Below are 10,000 nucleotides of genomic sequence, written 5' to 3'. Positions count from 1 at the left end.
ACCATAGAGCTGCACCATAGAGCTGCACACCATAGAGCTGCACACCATAGAGCTGCACCATAGAGCTGCACACCATAGAGCTGCCCCATAGAGCTGCACACCATAGAGCTGCACCATAGAGCTGCACCATAGACCTGCACCATAGACCTGCACACCATAGAGCTGCACCATAGAGCTGCACCATAGACCTGCACACCATAGAGCTGCACCATATAGCTGCACCATAGAGCTGCACACCATAGAGCTGCACCATAGAGCTGCACACCATAGAGCTGCACACCATAGAGCTGCACACCATAGAGCTGCACCATAGACCTGCACCATAGAGCTGCACACCATAGAGCTGCACCATAGAGCTGCACACCATAGAGCTGCACCATAGAGCTGCACCATAGAGCTGCACACCATAGAGCTGCACACCATAGAGCTGCACACCATAGAGCTGCACCATAGAGCTGCACACCATAGAGCTGCCCCATAGAGCTGCACACCATAGAGCTGCACCATAGAGCTGCACACCATAGAGCTGCACCATAGAGCTGCACCATAGAGCTGCACCATAGAGCTGCACACCATAGAGCTGCACCATAGAGCTGCACACCATAGACCTGCACCATAGAGCTGCACACCATAGAGCTGCACCATAGAGCTGCCCCATAGAGCTGCACACCATAGAGCTGCACCATAGAGCTGCACCATAGAGCTGCACACCATAGAGCTGCACACCATAGAGCTGCACCATAGACCTGCACACCATAGAGCTGCACCATAGAGCTGCACACCATAGACCTGCACCATAGAGCTGCACCATAGAGCTGCACACCATAGAGCTGCACCATAGAGCTGCACACCATAGAGCTGCACCATAGAGCTGCACCATAGACCTGCACACCATAGAGCTGAACCATAGAGCTGCACCATAGAGCTGCACCATAGACCTGCACACCATAGAGCTGCACCATAGAGCTGCACACCATAGAGCTGCACCATAGAGCTGCACCATAGAGCTGCACACCATAGAGCTGCACCATAGAGCTGCACACCATAGAGCTGCACACCATAGAGCTGCACACCATAGAGCTGCACCATAGACCTGCACCATAGAGCTGCACACCATAGAGCTGCACACCATAGAGTTGCACACCATAGACCTGCACACCATAGAGCTGCACCATAGAGCTGCACACCATAGAGCTGCACACCATAGAGCTGCACACCATAGAGCTGCACACCATAGAGCTGCACCATAGAGCTGCACCATAGACCTGCACACCATAGAGCTGCACCATAGAGCAGCTGCACACCATAGAGCTGCACCATAGAGCTGGACACCATAGAGCTGCACCATAGACCTGCACCATAGAGCTGCACACCATAGAGCTGCACACCATAGAGCTGCACCATAGAGCTGCACACCATAGAGCTGCACCATAGAGCTGCACACCATAGAGCTGCACCATAGAGCTGCACACCATAGAGCTGCACCATAGAGCTGCACACCATAGAGCTGCACACCATAGAGCTGCACCATAGAGCTGCACACCATAGACCTGCACCATAGAGCTGCACCATAGAGCTGCACACCATAGAGCTGCACACCATAGACCTGCACCATAGAGCTGCACACCATAGAGCTGCACACATAGAGCTGCACCATAGAGCTGCACACATAGAGCTGCACCATAGAGCTTCACCATAGAGCTGCACACCATAGAGCTGCACACCATAGAGCTGCACACCATAGAGCTGCACCATAGAGCTGCACCACCATAGAGCTGCACCACCATAGAGCTGCACCATAGAGCTGCACACCATAGAGCTGCACACCATAGAGCTGCACCATAGAGCTGCACCATAGAGCTGCACACCATAGAGCTGCACACCATAGAGCTGCACACCATAGAGCTGCACACCATAGAGCTGCACCATAGAGCTGAACCATATGAGGAAAATATGCAATATGAGATAATGTTGTTGAATATTGCAATGACGATATGACTTGGCGATAAATAAACAAATAAATATACAGTATACACAGTTTCAATATCGTTCTGCTCTATGTTTGCTGCTAACATAGAGCAGACAATGAATAGCCCATGTGCTGCTAACATAGAGCAGACAATGAATAGCCCATGTGCTGCTAACATAGAGCAGACAATGAATAGCCCATGTGCTGCTAACATGCATGCATTGTGTGTGAACCAGTTCTGTTCCGTTTAGTTCTGCATCTCGGGTGTAAAGCAGTGGCCGTTCTCGTTTCCAGGGAAGCTGTTCTGGTACCAGGTCCACTACAACCTCCACGTGCGCACGCACACCAAGGAGCACGTGCACTACTGTTCTCAGTGCAGCTACTCGTCCATCACTAAGAGCTGCCTGAAGCGCCACGTGGTCCAGAAGCACAGCGGCGTGATGCTGCCCTGCACCCACCCCGACTGCAGCTACAGCACCCCGGATAAATACAAGCTCCAGACACACCTGAAGACACACCAGGACCAGGTAGCTGCTGCTATAGGGATGTTGGGCACACATTCACCACTTTCGTGGTCGGTTATTTTGCAGGGGATCAAATTCTCTGTCGCTAAGACGGATTTCCTGGCATGCTTTCCCTCTCTCGGCTCATTGACTGCTTCATTAAAATGTCCAATTGAGCTTATCTTTAATCTTAAATAGGTGTAGTGTGGTAGTTGAGAACTTTGGTAGAACGTTCTGAGATATGGATCTTTTTTGGAATGTCATTATTTTGGTCTGTTTGGGGTTTACTGATGGGGCCCAGGTATGACAGTAATCCTCTAGCACAGTGTTTCTCAAAGTGGGGGGCGCCGCGCCATGCGCAGAGGCATGACAGGGGGGGCCTTGAGATTTATTAAAAAAAAACTGAAAATTATCACTAAAGTGCTATCTGTTGCAGCTGCACTGTTCTCCATGAAAATACCATTTCTCAAAATCTGAAAATCATTATTTAATAAAACACAGAAAAGGATCACCAAGTTACTCTGTATAAAAAAAAACTTTACAGACAACATTGAGACAAAGCTTCCTGACACATCTCCATCCAAACTCTTGGAAGAACTCTTTGAAATCTCATCTGATACCACCTGGAGAGCTAGTTTCAGAGTGTGGTGCTGAGTACCAAGTATCTCATCTCATGGCCCACCAAGTATCTCATGATGCAGCAGTTAAGGTGTTGATACCATTCAGCACCACATACAGTATCTGTGTGAAGCTGGCTTTTCATCCATGACAGCTCTGAAAACAAAATATAGGGCCAATTTGAAAGGTCACGATATTGGTGTTATTTCAATCAATTTAAACATGGCCCATTTCATAACTATTTTGTTGGGGTGAGGGGGGGGGGGCAAAATATTTTGGTCCGCCAAAGGGGGGCCTGACAGAAAAAGTTTGAGAAGCACTGCTCTAGCAGATCCAGGCTCTGCTGTAGGCCGTCTGCTGTGGGGGACAACAACACAACCAGGTCATCTGCAAAGAGCAGGCATTTCACTTCCTGATAGTGGAGACTTGCACCGGGGGCAGAAGACGTTTCTAGGATAGTAGCCAATTCATTAACATAAATATTGAAGAGTGCAGGGCTGAGGTTAAAATGGTAAAAGGTAAAAAGGTTACAGCCCTGACAAACGCCTCGCCCTTGGGTAAAGAATAAAATTTTTAAAAATTAAAAAAAAAAATTACACTATTTAACAATACAATTTAATAATATCACATGTTTTACCCCCTACACTCTCAATAACTTTGTAGAACAGTCCTGTGTGCCAAATAGAGTCAATAAAACAGGCATATACTTTGGTTTTATTTAGGCTTATATGTCTTTATTTGTATAAATAGAATAGAATAGATAGAATAGAAATACTTTTATTATCCCGTGGGAAATTTGACACTGCAAATCGCTCAACATTTAAACATTTAGACCAAAAAAGGGTCACGAATTAGAATAATAAAACAAATCAAATCAAGTTGCCTAGGATAAGAGTAGAGTAAAATAGAATAAAAATGGAATAAAATATACAGTAAATAAATACAGTAAAAATATACTGAGAGGCATCATAGCAGCATGGGGGAAGGGGGGGGGGGGTACAGGTAGTAAAAACAACACAAGACATTATAAAAGTCTTGTCATGCAGAATTAACACACACACATGTGATGGGCAACCCACAGGAACACACACACACACATGTGATGGGCAACCCACAGGAACACACACACACACATGTGATGGGCAACCCACAGGAACACACACACACACATGCACTGAGTCGCTGAATGAAATGTTCTCTGCACCTCCCATCCCGTCGTCCTTCCCATAGATATCTATAGAACACTAGATAGCTTGCCCGCGCTGCCGGCCAATGGAGAGCGACGTCACTGAACCGCCGCCATCTTGCTCCAGTTAGCCTTGAGTGAGAGTGAGTGAGCTGCACAGACAAAAATACTCATAACTCGCTGAAATATTGACGGATTTACAAACGGTTTGGTTTATTACAAGCATTATTAACGTGGCTATGATTCAAGCGGTTTGTAAAAAAAAACATCTTTACATTTTTTTTTTATAAGTATGCAGTATCATAACTACATCTTTGATGTTTATAGCAAACCAACCCGTTTGTAAATCCGTCAATATTTCAGCGAGTTATGAGTATTTTTGTCTGTGCAGCTCACTCACTCTCACTCAAGGCTAACTGGAGCAAGATGGCGGCGGTTCAGTGACGCTGGTGACTCCGCCTTAAGCTATCTAGTGTTCTATAGATATCTATGGTCCTTCCCCCCCCAAGGGCAGCCGGGACCAATCCAAGTGTTCCACATGTCCGTCTTCGTCGGGGACGCGACAGCGTTGGCGATCTGTTGTGCATGTCTTTCCATTGGGTTTATCTTATCGGGAGGGGAAACCCTTGCGAGGACGGGGAGAACATGCAAACTCCACACAGAAAGGCCCGGGAGATACCCCACCTGGGTATACCTGGCAACACGGCAACCTGGTCCCCAAGCGGGAATCGAACCCAGGACCTTCTAGCTGTGAGGCGACAGTGTTAACCACTACACCACCGTGCCGCCTGTTGTGCTGTGTTTCGGAATTAAATAATTATAATAATAATAATAAATACGACTATCATTAACAATTCCGTTTTACATTTATAGTCATGACTCAACGAGGCAACGTGATATCCGAAAATAAATAAAAGCACTACACAAACACTGCAAATGACAAGTGAATAAATAAATAAGAACTAACCCCAATCGCGCTGATATAGCTTTAGTAGAATAGACCAATAGTCCATATACTGTCTTTTTTTTATCAAATCTTTTTATTGCTTTTCTTTCTTTTTTCATATGACAAAACACAATACAGTAGTAATAATAATAATGAACAACAATAATAGAAAAGACTTCACAGGACAATAACCAGTAATAATAATAACAATAATGACAAATAGAAATAATAAAAACAGAATATAAAATAATTTAAGCTGCCACAGACATTACAAAAGACGTTTCTTCCCCCACTCCCACCCCAGGACCCCTCAGGACCAGCACCCTGACCCTGCTTCGCCGCTAGATCATGGCCTTTACCTTCTCGGCCACTGAGGCCCATAGTTCAATGTTGGATTGACCAACTCCAATCACCGAGCCGTGGAGATCTCCATGTAAATTACATCCAAAAGTGTCAAAGACCAATTGGTCATTGTGAGTTTCTCAGGTTGTTTCTATCAATTTCTTGGCTGCTGTAACGCCCGCCAGAATGATTATTATTTTTGCTGTATGGAGGCCGGCAGTAGTGATATATCATTTAGGAGCAGTGTTGCTACTGCAAGTGGAATTGTCAGGTTACATTATGTTTGAAAGTTTAGTTGTTTATAGATTTCCAAAAGCGAGCCACCGGTGGGCGTTCCCAAAACATGTGCATACAGGTGCAGCTCAATTAATTAGAATATTGAAAAGTTATTTCAGTAATTAAATTCAAAAAGCAAAACTCTCACAGATTATATATTCATTACACACAAAGGGAAATATTTAATGCCTTTATTTGTTTTAATTTAGATAATTATGGCTTACGGCTCATGAAAACCCCAAATTCAGTATCTCAGAAGATTTTTATATTACATAAGACTAGGGGTGTAACGATGCATCGATTAATCTAAATGCATCGATTCTAATGGGACGATTCAACTGCATCAATTTGAAAATGTTAGAATAGATTATAATCTAAATTAAAAAAAATTATAATTAAAATGTATTAATTAATAATAATTATTATTGTTTTATGTTTTTATTTTTGTTGTGTATTAAAGAAAATTGGGGGAATTAACTGATAGAAAATTTATCGAAAATGTATCTAATCGAATCGTGGTCAAATGAAGAGATTTCATGATGCATTGAATCGTTTTTTTATTTTGTTTCCATCAATTTGAACAATGTGGTATAGTGTTTTAAAATGAGTTGTCCATATATCAAGTTGTCATATATTCTGTTCTGTATAGCCAATTCCCGGTCTTGGGGTTTGTTTAGGTGTTTCAAATGTTGCCAAAAGTTGTTTGTGCCTCGATTGCCCAATTAGTGTCAGTTACTGTTTGTTGTATTGTTGTTTTTTTGAGTCTGAGTGTACATTTGAAGAGTTTTAGGGTCTTGCCGTAAAGAAAGCATACATCAGCATTATTGTTGTCTCTGTTTTAGATTTTTATAGCATTCTAAGATTTTCCCTAATGATGGTGCAATCTGTATCAAACCAGCTAGATTAACTCTCTCTCTCTCTCTCTCTCTCTCTCTCTCTCTCTCTCTCTCTCTCTCTCTCTCTCTCTCTCTCTCTCTCTCTCCCTCTCTCTCTCTCTCTCCCTCTCTCTCTCCCTCTCTCTCTCTCCCCCCCTTCACTCTCATTCTTTTCTCTCTCTCTCCAGGGGAAGACAGGATGTCCTCTTTGCCATCAGGAGCTCCCAGAGAACAGACTGAAGCATCACATGAGGACCTCCCACCCTGGTACACTACACACACATGTTTATCTATACTTATGAGGACCATCCATTGTTACATGTGTGTTCATTATGGTGGTGGTATCGGCCACCACCTACGAGCTGTCCTGGGTGTCCCAGGGTTGTCTGTATGTAAACGGGACATTCCTAGAGATACGTGAACACCGTGATCTGTTGTCAGGAGAGAAGACCCTCACGGTGCTTCTGAGAAGACCCTCGCTGTGAAGACCCTCGCTGTGCTTCTGTGAAGACCCTCGCTGTGCTTCTGTGAAGACCCTCGCTGTGAAGACCCTCGCTGTGCTTCTGTGAAGACCCTCGCTGTGAAGACCCTCGCTGTGCTTCTTCTGTGAAGACCCTCGCTGTGCTTCTGTGAAGACCCTCGCTGTGCTTCTGTGAAGACCCTCGCTGTGCTTCTGTGAAGACCCTCGCTGTGCTTCTGTGAAGACCCTCGCTGTGCTTCTGTGAAGACCCTCTCTGTGCTTCTGTGAAGACCCTCGCTGTGCTTCTGTGAAGACCCTCGCTGTGCTTCTGTGAAGACCCTCGCTGTGCTTCTGTGAAGACCCTCGCTGTGCTTCTGTGAAGACCCTCACTGTGCTTCTGTGAAGACCCTCGCTGTGCTTCTGTGAAGACCCTCGCTGTGCTTCTGTGAAGACCCTCGCTGTGCTTCTGTGAAGACCCTCGCTGTGCTTCTGTGAAGACCCTCGCTGTGCTTCTGTGAAGACCCTCGCTGTGCTTCTTCTGTGAAGACCCTCGCTGTGCTTCTGTGAAGACCCTCGCTGTGCTTCTGTGAAGACCCTCGCTGTGCTTCTTCTGTGAAGACCCTCACTGTGCTTCTGTGAAGACCCTCGCTGTGCTTCTGTGAAGACCCTCGCTGTGCTTCTGTGAAGACCCTCGCTGTGCTTCTGTGAAGACCCTCGCTGTGCTTCTGTGAAGACCCTCGCTGTGCTTCTGTGAAGACCCTCGCTGTGCTTCTTCTGTGAAGACCCTCGCTGTGCTTCTGTGAAGACCCTCGCTGTGCTTCTTCTGTGAAGACCCTCGCTGTGCTTCTTCTGTGAAGACCCTCGCTGTGCTTCTGAGAAGACCCTCGCTGTGCTTCTGTGAAGACCCTCGCTGTGCTTCTGTGAAGACCCTCGCTGTGCTTCTGTGAAGACCCTCGCTGTGCTTCTGTGAAGACCCTCGCTGTGCTTCTGTGAAGACCCTCGCTGTGCTTCTTCTGAGAAGACCCTCGCTGTGCTTCTGAGAAGACCCTCGCTGTGCTTCTGAGAAGACCCTGTTCAGTTATGAACTAAATATTCAGTTTCAGCTAGCATCAAGGCTACGACTCGTCTTATTACTTGGGATTATATACCACAAAACTGAACGTTATTGGCATATATTGGAGCGCAGTTAGTTTGTCTCCCCTATTTTTAGCATTTAGCAACCATCCAATTTGAAATCAGTTTAAAAATGGCGGAGCTCTTGCAAGAATAAAAAACCTACTGTACATACAGTCGATTTCATTATCTGTTCGTATGCACGCCTGGTGATACTAAATCCAAATTGAACTCTGCCATTTGAAAGAGAAGATTTGGCCCAATCCATAAATGTGCGAATTGGCTATAATAAAGTCATTTATAGGCCTGCTATTCTATATTCTATAATCATATTTCAAATTGCATTGGTCCGGATGGGAGAATTCAGTACTGTATCTACAAAACCTTCTGTTTAATCATCTTCCCTTTATTCATTTCCTTAGATTTTTTGTACACGTGATCTCAAGAAGGTACTGAACTGTCTGGTCATTATTAGCATGGTGTTATTCACTGTAAAAAAATGCAAAGAAAAATCATAATTCATATTCTTTTTTGTTTCATCACAATTTAAGGGGTTAAGCATTTTATGAGCAAACAAAATTCGTTAGATTGGACTTTTGAAAACTGTCTCGATCTGCAACCTGAGAACACAACCCTCTGCACCGGCCTCCACTCACTTTACCTAGAGACGAAAAGTAACCTGGTGTAACCCGAGCGCCCCCTACTGGTTGATACCGTTAATACGGCAACCACTGGAAACCACTCGGCAGGCGTACCGTCCTAAGGGTCCTCTCTGTGTGTGTGTGTGTGTGTGTGTGTGTGTGTGTGTGTGTGTGTGTGTGTGTGTGTGTGTGTGTGTGTGTGTGTGTGTGTGTGTGTGTGTGTGTGTGTGTGTGTGTGTGTGTGTGTGTGTGTGTGTGTGTGTGTGTGTGTGTGTGTGTGTGTGTGTGTGTGTGTGTGTGTGTGTGTGTGTGTGTGTGTGTGTGTGTGTGTGTGTGTGTGTGTGTGTGTGTGTGTGTGTGTGTGTGTGTGTGTGTAGGCAGGGGAAAGGGTGTGATGGTGAAGAGAGCAGAGAAGTGTCCTTACTGTGACTCCTACTTCCTGAAGAACAGCAGCGACCTGCAGCAACACATCTGGGCTCACCAGGGTATACACACACACACACACACACACACATACACATTTGCACACACACGCACACACTTCTATATATATATATACACATATGCATATACCGTAATTCCTCTAATAGTAACCGGTATTCAATTAAAAACCGGGTCTCTATTAATGACCGGGTGCGCTGTTGAGCTAAGCAATTATAAGCCGGCCTCCTAATACAAGCCGGGTTTATTTTGTTATTGTTGTTATATGCTGGCCTGGCTGTGCAGTAAATACCATATAATGGTATGGTGTTAATGTTTACCAAGAGAGTAAGCCTACCTCAGAATTGTATAAAACTAAGTTATTATTATTATTATTATTATTATACCAGTATTGTGATTGCACTATTTTACTTTTTTTGACCACCTGTAATTGCACTGTTTACTACCGTATTTCATACAGTACTTGGTTTCAATAAATGAACCCAGTACATTTTACTGGGTTCAAACTGACACAAAATGTTGATTTATTCATTATGATCGGTTTGAAAATTAGAAATATAGGCCTCCCTCTTATACAGGCCTCCTCCTAATACAAGCCTGGTACCCGCTACAGTTGAAACAAATACAAGC

At 44.8% G+C, this 10,000-nt stretch overlaps 1 protein-coding gene across 1 annotated transcript in view; it reads left to right on the top strand.

Annotated features, from left to right (window-relative positions):
• zfat (zinc finger and AT hook domain containing) overlaps positions 1-10,000 on the top strand; it is a 65,307-nt gene that overhangs the window by 36,155 nt on the left and 19,152 nt on the right. Inside the window, exons 15-17 of the mRNA XM_084335927.1 lie at positions 2,264-2,496; positions 6,904-6,982; positions 9,307-9,414. Of these exons, the coding sequence (XP_084192053.1) occupies positions 2,264-2,496; positions 6,904-6,982; positions 9,307-9,414 (420 nt within the window). The remainder of the gene's footprint in view (positions 1-2,263; positions 2,497-6,903; positions 6,983-9,306; positions 9,415-10,000) is intronic.

The sequence above is a fragment of the Notolepis coatsorum genome (assembly GCF_963971535.1).
Source record: "Notolepis coatsorum genome assembly, chromosome: 19".
Lineage (NCBI taxonomy): Eukaryota > Metazoa > Chordata > Actinopteri > Aulopiformes > Paralepididae > Notolepis > Notolepis coatsorum.
Note: the sequence above shows the minus strand (reverse complement) of the source record. Positions and strands in the feature narration are given on the sequence as shown.